Raw genomic sequence first — 12621 nt, 5'->3', positions numbered from 1 at the left:
ATATGAACTAATGAAATCATGTAGGTACAACATTTCTTATAAAATGTTGTGTAAGTGTTAGACACTGTCACTCAGGTTAATGCTAGGTAACAGAAAATCTGACTTCTAGTTCTGACTTTGACGTTCACCACCTATGACACTGCAATTTAATCTTCCTGCGCCCAAGTTTCCCCATCTGTAAAATTGGGATGAGAATACATTCCCTGTTTTCCTCAGAAGGTAATACCAGGGACAAACGAGATAGGAATCTGCTCTGTGTGAAATGCTGCATCAGTCATGGCTGCAGTACCGAACTAAGTGTTCAATCCAACTACTTTCACTCATCTTTTCAGAAGATGCACATCTTCATTTAATCAGTAGTTATAAAAGACACGACCTGCTATTTATGGAGGCCCTTGCACGTGCCAGAGAAGGTGCTCAGACCTGCAGCACACATTTGTTCATGGTGTCTTCACTGCAATGCAATGTTTATTATTATAATCGTTTTGCAGACAAGCAAAGGAACCTCCTGAGAGGTTTGAACATGTGCTGAATCCCCAGCAGACCTAAATATGTATATGTATCTACCTGGCTACAGAGCACATTTCCATTCTGTAAACCAGCTCAGAATCTCAGGCTGCAGTTGTACAGGATTGAGATCAGCCTGGAAACCACCAGTGCTGGAGGGGCTGTTCATGAGCCCTGTGCTTGCCGGGCAGCATCAAGACCCGGAGCTCTCGACTTTCCTAAACCTTCTTCAGATCTCTGAATCGGTAAGTACTAGAAACCTGGAAGGGAGCTTTGGCTTCTAGGTGGATGGTTCTGTGAAAGCAGGTGGGGGAGGGGAATGAAAGGAACTTGGGAAGCCCCTCTAGAAGGCCAGCTTCCTTGGGCAGGGTCCTTGCTTGTCTTGTTCATGGCTCTACCCCCAGCTCCGAGAAGAGAACTCAGCATAAAATAGGCACTCAGTGAATGTGTGTTGAATGGGTGGATGGAGGAAGTACTTTCTCATATAGCACCTGGAGAGTGTTTGTGGAGGAGGGACAAGGAGAGGAGAGCTGGGAGGGACCCAGATCAGACACTGACTTGAGTCATGCTTTGTGCATTTCACTCTACCAGGCACCAGTGCTGGAGGAGAACCTGGGCCAGAATCAGTCAGCTGAGAAGGATAAACATCCTAGGGCCACTGACTGGGCTTCTGGGCTGGGCTTTTCATGGACAAGTGACAACATCTATGCTGCGTTGTCCTCCAAGGAGTGGGCTCAGGATGGAGAAAACAAAGATCAGGTACCCTGAGTACATATGGAACGTAATATGTGTACTGGCTGAAGTGGTCATAAATGCAGGCATATGTATGTTCAGGCATCACCTGTGGTGGTGCATGGTGATAAGAGCTCTGGAGTCCCCAGGGACTGTGGCTTGCCATGAGGCTCTTAGATGCTGACCAGGATCAGAGGTAGGTCTGCAGAAGTAGACCAAGGGTTTCTTAAGAGGAAAATATAATCCTGAGCTCTCCTTTTCCCAGGCATGGACCATCCAGTCTTCAGAGCTGATCAACCAACCCCAATAGCTACCACTCACCAGAGGGACAACCCTCTCAGTGGATGGATAGAAGAGTTACTCTCTCTAAACGTAAACAAGGTCCTCTGTGGAGGAAAAAGTCTTATTTCACCTAATGTTGATCAGTCTGCCTGGGATTTTGATGTTATTGGAATTAGAGATGAGAGGAAAATTTAACACCTACAGTGAAAACTAGGAGGGAGAAAGATTTTTAAGACAGGCTCAGCGGAGAAACGACAAACCCTCTTCAGATTATGATGCCGCACTGTGAACAAACGTGGGTGGCTCGATTCCCATATCATGATGCCCTCTGGGAGTTAGTGAGGGGGCAGGGAGGGATGGGAGAAGGGAGTGAGCTTGAATACAGATACGCCTATATGTACAAATATTACGTGTGTGCTGTGGTGTAGAATCATGCAAGCATGGTCTGGCCTCCATCTCTAGTCCTAGGGGCACATGAGCTGGGGTACTGAGGGTTGCACACCTATTGGCACTGATCTCTTCTGGGTGTAACCGTAGTGGAGCCTCTGTGTGTGCGCAGTTTTCAGAGTCGCCTGTGTCAACACCCTCTGCGTCCATCCCATGGGAACTGGAGTGGACTCAGGACTCTTGGTTGTGAGAGATGTTAAGACCAAAGAGCATTGTAAATACATTCCCCTAACCAAAAAGTGTCCAGCTACAACGGGAAGGCATGGTCGAATGGGAGGAGGTGCTTTCCATGTGGCGCAATCACTGCACTGGCACTGAGAGTGGACAATATGCTGGGGTATTTCAGAGATGACCAAGGCAGCATGTGACCCATGGCCTTACTGTCATCCCATCCTAAGGAAGCATTCACTTGGTTTTAGAAGAAAGAAAAGGATAAATAACGCCCATGCCATGCACTTACATCAGTGACCTAATCTCTCTACCTATCTGAAGAGCAGGGCAAATTTGGGGCGTTAAGTGGGATGTGTGGGAGGGAGGAGATCTGTGGCTCTTCACCCCTCTGAAGATGGACAGCCCCTGGGCACACCGTGGAGGAGACGTGACATGGTTCCAAATCGGCCAGGGCTAGCCAGGCAGAGCCATCTGCTCCTCTGCATTTCCTAGCAGAGCCAGCGGTGAGTGGAGCATAGAGCAAGGCCCAAGCAGCCCTCAAGGGTCTAACAGGCCTTGTTGACTGCTGACTTCTGACCATTCCCACCTCCTGAGCCAGATCTGGCGTAGCTGTTTCAATTGCGTGACCCCGTAAACAGAGGTGTGGTGAGTGAAAGGTTTAAACAGTCCGCTTCAGTTCCCCTGCTGTTCCCAGTTGTAGGCTATGTGTTGGGAGAAACTGAGTGAAATGGAGAAAGGCAGGAAATGCTTGGTTCAGAGAGCCTCCAGAAAGGCTGCATGGGCTTGCTTGGGCTGAGTGGGGTCCTTGGCTTCAGAGGGAAAAAACACCTGGGCTGGGGTGGAACAAGCCTATGTGCTCTCCAGAAGACAGCTTTTGCTCAGTGGGACATGTGGTGGGTGACGCAGCCCTCCCACAAAGCCTGATTGAAAGCTTGGGGAGCTGAGTGGGACAGAGCAGCTGGGTGCAGCTCAGCCTTTTAGCTGCTCTGCTGAAAACCCTAGCCAACCTGGACACCTTCCTTCCCAGCCCCAGTCTGGCTCGCCCATTCCTTGCTATAAACAAGATGTGGGAGAGCATTAAGTATCCTATTCCGCTCCTGGAGTTAGCACAACTGCTTGCAACATTCTAGAGAGCACAGACCTCAGTGGAAAAAGTGACCACTGCTCCCACAGCTGAGAGAAAGAAAGGCCCAGCCCCACCCTGGGCGGAGGGGCTGGCAGGACATGGCATGACTGGCCAGAGGCTGAGAGACTGTCAGCAGCCTAGAGAGACTGAGACATGTAAAGGCCTGCAGCCCTCTGCAGAGCCAGGGGAGGGCTGCCCTGCTGGTCTGGGAAGGGAAGACAAGTTCTGTGCCACTACTTACAACTTAACATCTCTGGGCTGTTTTTTTTTTTAACCTGTAAAATGAGCACAATAAACAAGATAACTTGTATTATCCCTTCCACAGAGATGCCACCATTCAAATAAAATTATAATTTCTTGTTAGGTTGATAGTTCCCAAACTGTGTACCAAGGCACCTCTGGCACCATCGTAAACTCATAGAGGAGACACAGGATATTTTAAATTTTCTAGGAAACATGATAAAGTCTGTCATATACCTTGCAAAATATCCCTACCAAGTTATTTGGACTTAACTACTTAATAAATGGACTTCTATATATTTCTTTGGATCTAGGAGCACTGAAAAAAATTGCTGAGACACTAGGGAACTGTAAGTTAGGAAAGTTTGGAAACCTCTTTATTAGAATCCTAGTTCTTCAAAGGCAAGGACTATATTATTCATCTCTGTATTTCCTTCTCTCATCAAAAACAAACAAAAAATTCACCCCTAATTTTGGCATACAGTAGGGTTCAATAAACAGTTGTTGAATGATTGAATAAAAAAAAATAATAATGAAACAGAATGTGTACATGTAGCATCACCATATACCCCTACCACTAAACGGCCATTGTGTTCCTGATCTAAATAAACTGCTTAACAAAGTAAGAAATCATCTCCTTTTCCCCACTCAGGAAGCTGAGCTGATCTATCACGACCTTCCTATAACCACTTTTAAGTCACTGAAGCTAGCTACACAGTGCCATGGGAAACTTCCAAAAACATTCAGTTACAATATTGAATTTTACTCGTGTCTTCTGTGAGCGCTTTATCTGTGTAATTTATCAGCATAGACAGACAGCATGACATTCTCCAATCTCCTTGCCCCATTCACGTGCAAAGAGAAATCAAACGAAAACGCGGCTGAGACTTACTCGTGGAGTCCTCTTCCTTGGAAAGGTGAGGTTGAGATAGTTATGGGAAAGGGATGATTTGGCTACGCCGAGGTCAGCATTTTCTCCATAGTTTTTGCTCCAAGAATCTGCCAGGAAGTAAAAGAAGGACTGAGATCTGGATCCTGCCACAGCTACCCTAGAGCTCGGGGAATGTCGTTGCTACAAGGTCCTTCTAAAACCATCTACCCCCCAGCTAAAGGGGTAAACGGCCTGGGTAGGGGGCTGATGTAGCTCTATCAGTGACCTCCCAAGGGAAGGGGTAGATTCCCCAGTGTCACATGGCACCTGCCACACATACCTACTTACACAAGTGTGGGTGGGTGGGGTCTACCCCTAATTGGACTCACAGTCAAAGGGAGGGAAGGCATGGGTCAGCCCCAGAACAGAGGACACCGGTGTGGAGAGCAGCCAGACACAGGCAGAGGGCGGTGATGCCTCAAGGGCCGAGCAAGCCTGGTCGGAAAGCAAATCCTTACCTACAGGCCTCAGCGGGGTGCCCCGGAAGAGCTCATAGAACTTGGAGAGGTACATGACCATACTGAGCTTGTCGGGCTCCTGGGCTGATGCCATCTCTTTGCCTGTGGTCACTGGGGGGATGCCAAACTCACGCTCTGCGACATCGAATGCCAGCTGGTTGTTCTCCACAGCATCATCTTCGTTCAAAGAGTCAAAGTTGCTAGAGAATCAAAATAGGGTGAAATTCAGAGAGAGGAGGCAGAGGCAAGGGGAGGACAAAGGAGCAGTGACCCCGGCCCCTGTCCTCAATCATCTCCCCCGCCCCACTCTCCAGAGACTCAGCCAAGAGAAAATGCTAACCCTGTCCTTCTCACTCAGGGTGGGACCAAATCAGATCTGGGCCATGATAATGTCATTGCTGCCTGGACTGAAAACAATCAGAAAATGATTTACACCACCTTGGAAAATGTATGAGCTTCTTTACTTTTAAATAGTTCCCATACGTTCTCTTCTTTTTAATTACAAAACTAACACAGGCTTCTTGTAAAACAAACAAATAAAAAGAATTCAGTTATATATATAACATATAAATTAACAAGTGAGAGCCCCACCGCCTTTTCGAGGTAACCCGACTTCCTAGTTACCGACTGATAACCCTTTGAGAGGTTTTCTTTCAGCCCTGTGGATGGATTTGCGCATGGCTGTGAGGTTATACTGCACACGTTGATTTAAATACAACATCAGTAGATGTATTGTGCCTTCAATATCACGAGGTATTTCCACAAATATAACCCAATCTGCCTAAAGAACCTGATATTATTTCCAATTTATAAATGAAGAAACAAACTCAGAGAAGATCAGTGGCTTGCCCAATGGTACACAGTTAATTGATCTGGGTCTCAAATCTAATGCTTTTGGCTATAAAGCCTCACACTGGTCACCAGAATTAGGTCTTTCCCATAATTCCTTTCTTGAGGGTAGAATTCCAAGATGCGAACACTCAAATTTCCCAAGTGTGGTGATGGAGGGGGCAAGGGGAACTAGTATAATCACTGAGCCTGAGTCACTTTTGCTCCTCACATATTACAAACATAGATCATATAAGTTGTAGACAGAGTAATCAGTGCAAAGTGAAAACAAACAAGAAAAAACTCAAATTGAAAATATGCAAAGAGAAATGAGAAATTCTGAACCAAATTCTGAAGATTCTGCATCTAGCAGAACAGCCCTTGTTTAACTTGTCTCCAGGGTCCCCTTGGGCCATGAGGGGTTTGGCAAGTCCAGCCTGGGCCCCAGACTCACATCAGCTCAGGCCGGAAGTGGTGGATAATGGCACACAGGGCCAGGCCACTCCGCCAGGATGTGGTCAGGTCCGTGACGTTGACATGCTGGTAGCCCTCAGTCTGCTGCTGACACCAGGTTAAGAGTTTGCTGGGTCGGATGTCTGACTCTGCAGTAGGGAGAGACAGACAGTGGTAAAGCACTCTGGAGAAATCTCAATAGCCCCCCTGGGGATTCCCTCTGACTGCCACCATAGCTGGGGACTAGAAGGAACAGCACCAAGGCAAGGAGCCCTGTCAAGGACATGGCAAGCGGGCAGGATGCTCTGACAGGAGGCATGCTCTCCTGCAGCAATGAGTCCCTAAGACCCCCTCTGGCCAGGCCCGGTAAAAGGCTAGGAACACAGAAGTGAGGACGACGTGGATTCTGCCAATATCTCCTCTACTGGAGAAGACAGACATGGAGGCGGGTGATGATGACACAGCGCAATAACGGAAAAGCAGGGTGCCAGGGGAGCACACGAGGCGGTTTGCCCTGAGTCTGCCAGGGCAGGGGAACTCTCCAAAAAGAGTCACAAAGGAGGCACACTTGAGTTGCCTCTTAAAAAGTGTCTAGCAATTCATCAGACAGAGGAAGGCATTCCAGAAAAACAAAAAGGACTGTGCCATGGCAAAGACTCTAGAAAAACCTGCCACGTTTGTATAAAATGGTTGATTACAGGGGTGGCAGCGGGGGGCATGTGGTGTGTGGAGGGAGGGGAGGAGTGGCTGGAAAGGCCAAACTTGCCTAACGGCAGGAAGGATGCGAGGTCGGGGCAGGCGATGGAAGACAGGTCTTTTAAGCAGGATAGTGACCAAAGCAAAGCCTAAAAGATGCTGGGGAGTTAGTTATTCATTTAATCATTTAATCATTCCTTCCCTCCACCACTGAGCACCGGCCTTGTGTCCAAAACTGTGCTAGGCTCTGGAAGATCCAGAAAAGAGTGGAGCACATGGAGCTTGTTATCTAGCTGGGGAGACAGACTCCCATACTTGAACCAAAAGAAAAAAAGAAGAAAAAAAGCTCCAGTGAAGTAATTCACGTTCACTTCAATGTGTTAAGTGCTCAACACATTAACTTCTTTATGATGATTATACTGTAGGAGTGTCATTTGTTTTACAGAAGAGGAAACTGAAGTACAGAGGAGAGAAGCCTGGCCAAGGTCATAAAGGTCACCGAAGCAGAGCCAGGCTGGCTTTAGGGCCTGTGCTCCCACAGCCATCCAGGAGGCCTCCTCCCTGGATAGCCCCTCCCAGTGGTCCCTGAAGGGTCCCTGAAGGGTCGTTTACCCCTCCTGGAAAGGCCCACAGATCTCCTCACTGAGCCCAGCCTCTCGAGAGGGTATTGGTGCAGCTCCTTAGTGATGTACAAATGCTTCACCTACAAGCAAGAGAAACCACACAGATCACCTACAAGCAAGAGAGACCACATCGCTGCCCACTAGCTTTCTCTAAATTCTAGTCTTGGGGTCTCCAAACCCAACCTGCTCTCTACTTAATGTCAGCCACCCTTTCACTCTACCACTGGACCTTCAGCAAGGGAACTCAGGCCACGTGAGACATAGAGCCATGGATCTCAATCATCTACCCAAATGTGGAAGGACTCAAATGTAAATATATGTCATTGGCTAATTTTAAAAATTCATACAATTCTTGGTGCTATTGACTGAAGAGGTTGGGAGTTGTATGGCTCTGAGTCAATGGGAATGAAAAGGACTAGGACCTTGGATGGAAGACTCAGTATTCAGCCAAGTAGATTATCTGAGAGAGGTATGCTTAGCAACACACACGCGCGGTGACAAACATATGTAAATATATGTACATATGTGGACCTATGCTTACATGTGCTCTAGTTCTCTCTTGTGTGCTAGAGAGCTGCTGACTCTATGTCACTCCTGTGCCTGACTGTATGTCACTCCTGTGGCTCTTTTGGGCCAAGAAACACTGGTGGCCAAGAAACACTGGTGGCCTTGGTCCCAGGGATGAGACAAGATTTTAGGTGACATCCTCCTTCCCACTGGTCAGTGAAGGGTGACTTGGATGGAGCCCCGAGGAAGGACTTACTTGATGGGGCCGGACACAGTTGGAGTTGAGGTTTGGGTACCGCGTCCCGGGGTCCAGCGTGTACTGCTCAAAGTTCTTGTTGATGTTCTCTGGGGTCGTTTGAGGTAACAGCCGGTAAAGACTTTCTCTGGAAGAGGGCAGAGCCCAGGTCAGGGACTGCTCTCGAAGCCCCAGGCCTTTGCCTCCACACCCCAAGCCCACTCCCGCCTGCCCTGCTCTCAAGGGCTTTTAAGATGTGTTTCTATAACCCTTCACTGCAATGCCTGGCCCTCCTGATTCTTGAGATCTGAAAAGTAATGAGAGGTTCAAAGGGGCCGAGAGGAGGCAGGAGGGAATCCGGGAGTCAGGGATGCTGGCCTCCTCCCCCAGACAGAGCTGGCAGCACAGTGACCTGTGGTTTTGCTATAATCACCACTCAGCTATGCTGCCTCCTGTGGCCTGTCTCCCGTGACCACAGACCTCCACACCCAAGACCAGAAAGTCCTGTCCCAAACCCCACAGTTCTGACTTTTCCCAGTTCACCAGCTGTCGCAACCACGTGGCAACAGCAGGGATCTGGGAAGAAGCCCAGGATCTCAGCATTGGAAGAGGCCTGGGTGGTCAGGGAACCCAGCCCCCAACAGGGCAGGACAGACAGATACTCAGCACTTCAAAGGAAATTCCCGCTAAACCTCTTCTGGCTCCCGGCAACTGAGCAGTGCCACCCCAGAGGAAGATTTCTTTTTGGCACCTACTACCTAAGGTCTTGGCCCCCAGAGAAAGTCACTGAAGGAGGTAGATCATGATGGAGAGCTTCCTTGGGGGACTCTGATGAACAAATCAAGCCACATGCGGGAAGGCAGACGAGAGGAGACAGAGGCTCCAGGTTCATCCAGGAGCCGCCTCATGGCCAGCCTCAATCCCCCTCCTGCCTGCACTTCGACGGGGCCCTGCCGCCGATCCTCACCTTTCAGCCAGCAGCTCCAGCGGAGGAGTGCCCTGGTCCCAGCTCTTCACCATCCACGCCGTGTCAAAGGCGGCCAGGAAGCCGCGGGCACAGCCTGTGCCCATGGGCCAAAAGGGCTGCAAGAGAAAACATGCAAATTCCTGTCAATTGTAAGGCCCTCCAGCCTGCTATCCCTTTTGTTCTGCATTTGCCCATTGCCAGGTCCATGCGAGGCACTGAGGGGACAGAGAGGTGACAGGGTAGCCCACCAGGATTCACTACAAATACAAATGTCTGTAGCACAAGCCACGTGCAAAGGGTGCTATGACACAGGAACAACAAATCTGCTGTGGGGCTCAAAAAAGGGCAAATTCTGATCCTGGTGGGGTGGGGGGATGGAAATAGGTAATGCTTCATAAAAGAATTGCATTTATGCTGATTTTAAAGAATGGATAGGATTCTGATCTTGATCTTTTGAGGAATAGAGGGCAAAAAAAAAAAAAATAGTGGGCAAAGGCTTGCTGGTTGGAAAATGACAGCCTGATGGCAGAACAGTTGGTCGGGTTCGGGTATACCAGAGATCGGAGGAGAAGAGTACTGAGAGGTAAACCGGAGAAGTAGGGTACCGAGTGGGGTGCTGAGTGCTCAGCCAAGGAGCTTAGGTTATAGTCCACACACAATGGTGAGTAAAGAAGGATTCACCAAGCTCAGTTCTAATATAACTATTCCATGTGTACCTGAAGTGTGGTTTGAAATTTGATGTTTAACTTGAGATAAATACATAACACTTTTTAGTTAACGCTTAAAGATAAAAATGTATCCCTTCCGAAAGCGTTTATTTAAACTCAGGATCCTAGCATTTGCTGATTTTCTGGGGCCATGGACAGAAACTGGACTTTGGGCCCTCATACCTTTCTTGCATTCTACACAATCTCCACATTGAAAGGCCACAAAGACCCATCTACACGAGGAAGACATCCTGGCCCAGCCGAGAGCTCACATGCTCTGAGCAGGACGGCCGTGAAGTCCAGACCAGGGCCACCTAATTTTGTACTTTGACAAAGAAGTCAGCCCAGAAGAACCCCAATGTTCTCTTGCCATTATATGGACAGACTGTCCCCTCTGAATGGATTGAAAGGGTAGGCTCCAAGGCCAGGATAGGCCTGGCAGAGTCCTGCTAATGGACTGAGGGTCTGTCCTCTCCTCAACTGCATGACAACAGATGCTGCCAGACAAAACAAATTCAGGGACCTGTCCTTCTAACAGGAGTGAGGGGGCTCAAAATGCAGGCCGTACCTCAAGCAAGCTGTCGCCCACCAGGGCCACGAGCAGCTGGTGTGACTGACGCTCACGCACCAGGGCCGCATTCTCTGAGGCGTACATGGAGGTGAAGTCGAACATGGCCACGTCGGGCTGCCCGTAATGGTTCATGGCAAAGTCTAAAGATGGCAGCTGGTAATTGGTGGCAAAGTCTGCAGCTTCACGGGCGTAAGAAAGCAGGTTATCCTGGTTCACATTCTCTGCACACAGCAGCATCTCTGTATCAATGTAGTCCTGCAGGAGAATAGGAGCAAAGTGCAAGGATTCATACCCACTTCTTCACAGAAGGATTTGCAATGGGTTTGTACAGTGAGACTAATCAAAACGGAAACAGAATATCAGGGCCAAGGGAATTAAGAGAACCCAAATCGGCCATCTGTGAGGACCAACAGAGTTCTGATTAAGCATCGAATTTGGCTTTGTGATTCCTGGCATCACGGACAAAAGGGAAATGGGATTGATATATTACAGGACTCTCCATATCAGAAAGAAGGAAGCATAGAAATTCCTTAGAGGAGGCAATGTTTTCCTGGCACCAAATTCTAAAAGAACCGCCTCACGAAGAGATTTCAACAGAGAACACTGTGTTGTAATGAACAACGTACTCTGAAATGGTCTTGCAGCAAACGCATATGCATATTTCATATGGCTGGTTTCCATGATAACTTCAGTAAAATTAAAAGACAAAAGAGCAAATAAAAGAGTGATTTTATAATCGACTAAGCTAAGCGAATGCGGTCTAGATACACTATTTAATGGTCAAACAAGACCAGAAAAGAAATGGACACTTGACATAACTCAAACTTTCTCTGCAGAATCAGTTACCCTTCTTCTTGATGGGCTGAGGGCTACTCAGGGCCCTGCTTTGCTCTCACCGTGTTAATTGCTGTAGAGGACTAGGCTGCTCATCCAGCAGGGACCCTGGCAGTAAACTGTAGGATGCCTGTCTCCCAGAGTCAAACCTGTTCATTGTGTGGCTAAAGAAACTAAAGACTATCTTTCTCAAGAGGTGACACAGAAGGTTCACATCCTGGGGAAGGGAGACAGGGACTAGTGTATATAGGTGTAGGACCAACACAGGCCTTGGGGTCATCAAGAGCAACAGGTCAAATTCCACCTCTGCTATTTAATGACTGTGTAAATTTGGGCAAATTATTGAACTCTCCTAACTTTCCATTTTCTTTCTTTCTTTCTTTTTTCCTATTTTCTTACATAAGAAATGGAAATAACAAAATCTAGTTCACAGAGCCATATGAGGACCAAATGAGACTGTTATAAAATCCCCAGCCTGATGCCTGGCACATAGGAAGTACTCAATGAATGGGAATTCTTGTCCCTAATAATAATGATGGCACGAAACACAGCATATGGTGAAGTACATTCTGGACCCATTCGAGATGCCAGCAAGAGCATTTACAAAGGTCTAAGAAGGCGCAGCCTCATCTCCAAACAGAGCGACCGACCGGGTCATTTTCCCCTATAGCCATGATTTCAAATAACTTGTTCCAGGAATTCTAATATTTTCATACCCAAACCACATCACCCAAATTGCACCCAGCATTGGCCCAAGAGCCTTCTGTCAGGTCACGGTGCCCAGGCTGGATGGGGCTCCTGTTATTTGCTTTCTTTTCTCATACCTGTTTCTACAGTAACTTGATCATTTTCCTCCCTTGAAGTGTGGAGATGAGATGGGGAAGAGTGAATGGACAAGCCTCAAAAATCCCCCTCTTCAAAACATGCTGTAAGCACCCCTGAAGTAGATCAGGTGGCCAGTGAATGTGGACACAGGAAGAATAGTTACCTCAAATATTGAGCTAGAAAGAGGCTGTAAACCACAAGCAAAAGTCAGACAGTGCTTGTTTAATGCTTCAAATGAGGGTGGACTCAGCCTCAGGAGACATCTATGATGTGTCTCCTCTTCACATTCTTGGCGACCAAGCTCTCATTGTGGCAAGAACAAGCCTGCTGTGTTCAAGAACCCTAGCCTGCATATACTGGGCTAGCAGAGGCAGGGGCCTGCGGGTGGGCTACCGTCCTTGTGGGGAAGGGCAAGATGGACACAGCTGGGAGCCCAGGTGCAGTTTCTTGAGGAGAAACTTTCCTTTCTCTTCAGTAGCCA

The 12621-nt window shown here is 48.1% G+C and overlaps 1 protein-coding gene across 3 annotated transcripts in view; it reads right to left on the bottom strand.

Moving 5' to 3' along the window:
• Positions 1-12621, bottom strand: part of MICAL2 (microtubule associated monooxygenase, calponin and LIM domain containing 2) — a 140477-nt gene that overhangs the window by 27897 nt on the left and 99959 nt on the right. For all 3 annotated transcript variants that reach the window (XM_015596557.2, XM_006905644.3, XM_015596566.2), the window contains 7 exons: positions 10479-10736; positions 9204-9319; positions 8258-8384; positions 7484-7574; positions 6177-6324; positions 4895-5094; positions 4398-4504 (listed from right to left, as the gene is read on the bottom strand). In XM_015596557.2, the coding sequence (XP_015452043.1) occupies positions 4398-4504; positions 4895-5094; positions 6177-6324; positions 7484-7574; positions 8258-8384; positions 9204-9319; positions 10479-10736 (1047 nt within the window). The remainder of the gene's footprint in view (positions 1-4397; positions 4505-4894; positions 5095-6176; positions 6325-7483; positions 7575-8257; positions 8385-9203; positions 9320-10478; positions 10737-12621) is intronic.

This window comes from Pteropus alecto, unplaced genomic scaffold (assembly GCF_000325575.1).
Source record: "Pteropus alecto unplaced genomic scaffold, ASM32557v1 scaffold461, whole genome shotgun sequence".
NCBI classification, from domain to species: domain Eukaryota; kingdom Metazoa; phylum Chordata; class Mammalia; order Chiroptera; family Pteropodidae; genus Pteropus; species Pteropus alecto.
Note: the sequence above shows the minus strand (reverse complement) of the source record. Positions and strands in the feature narration are given on the sequence as shown.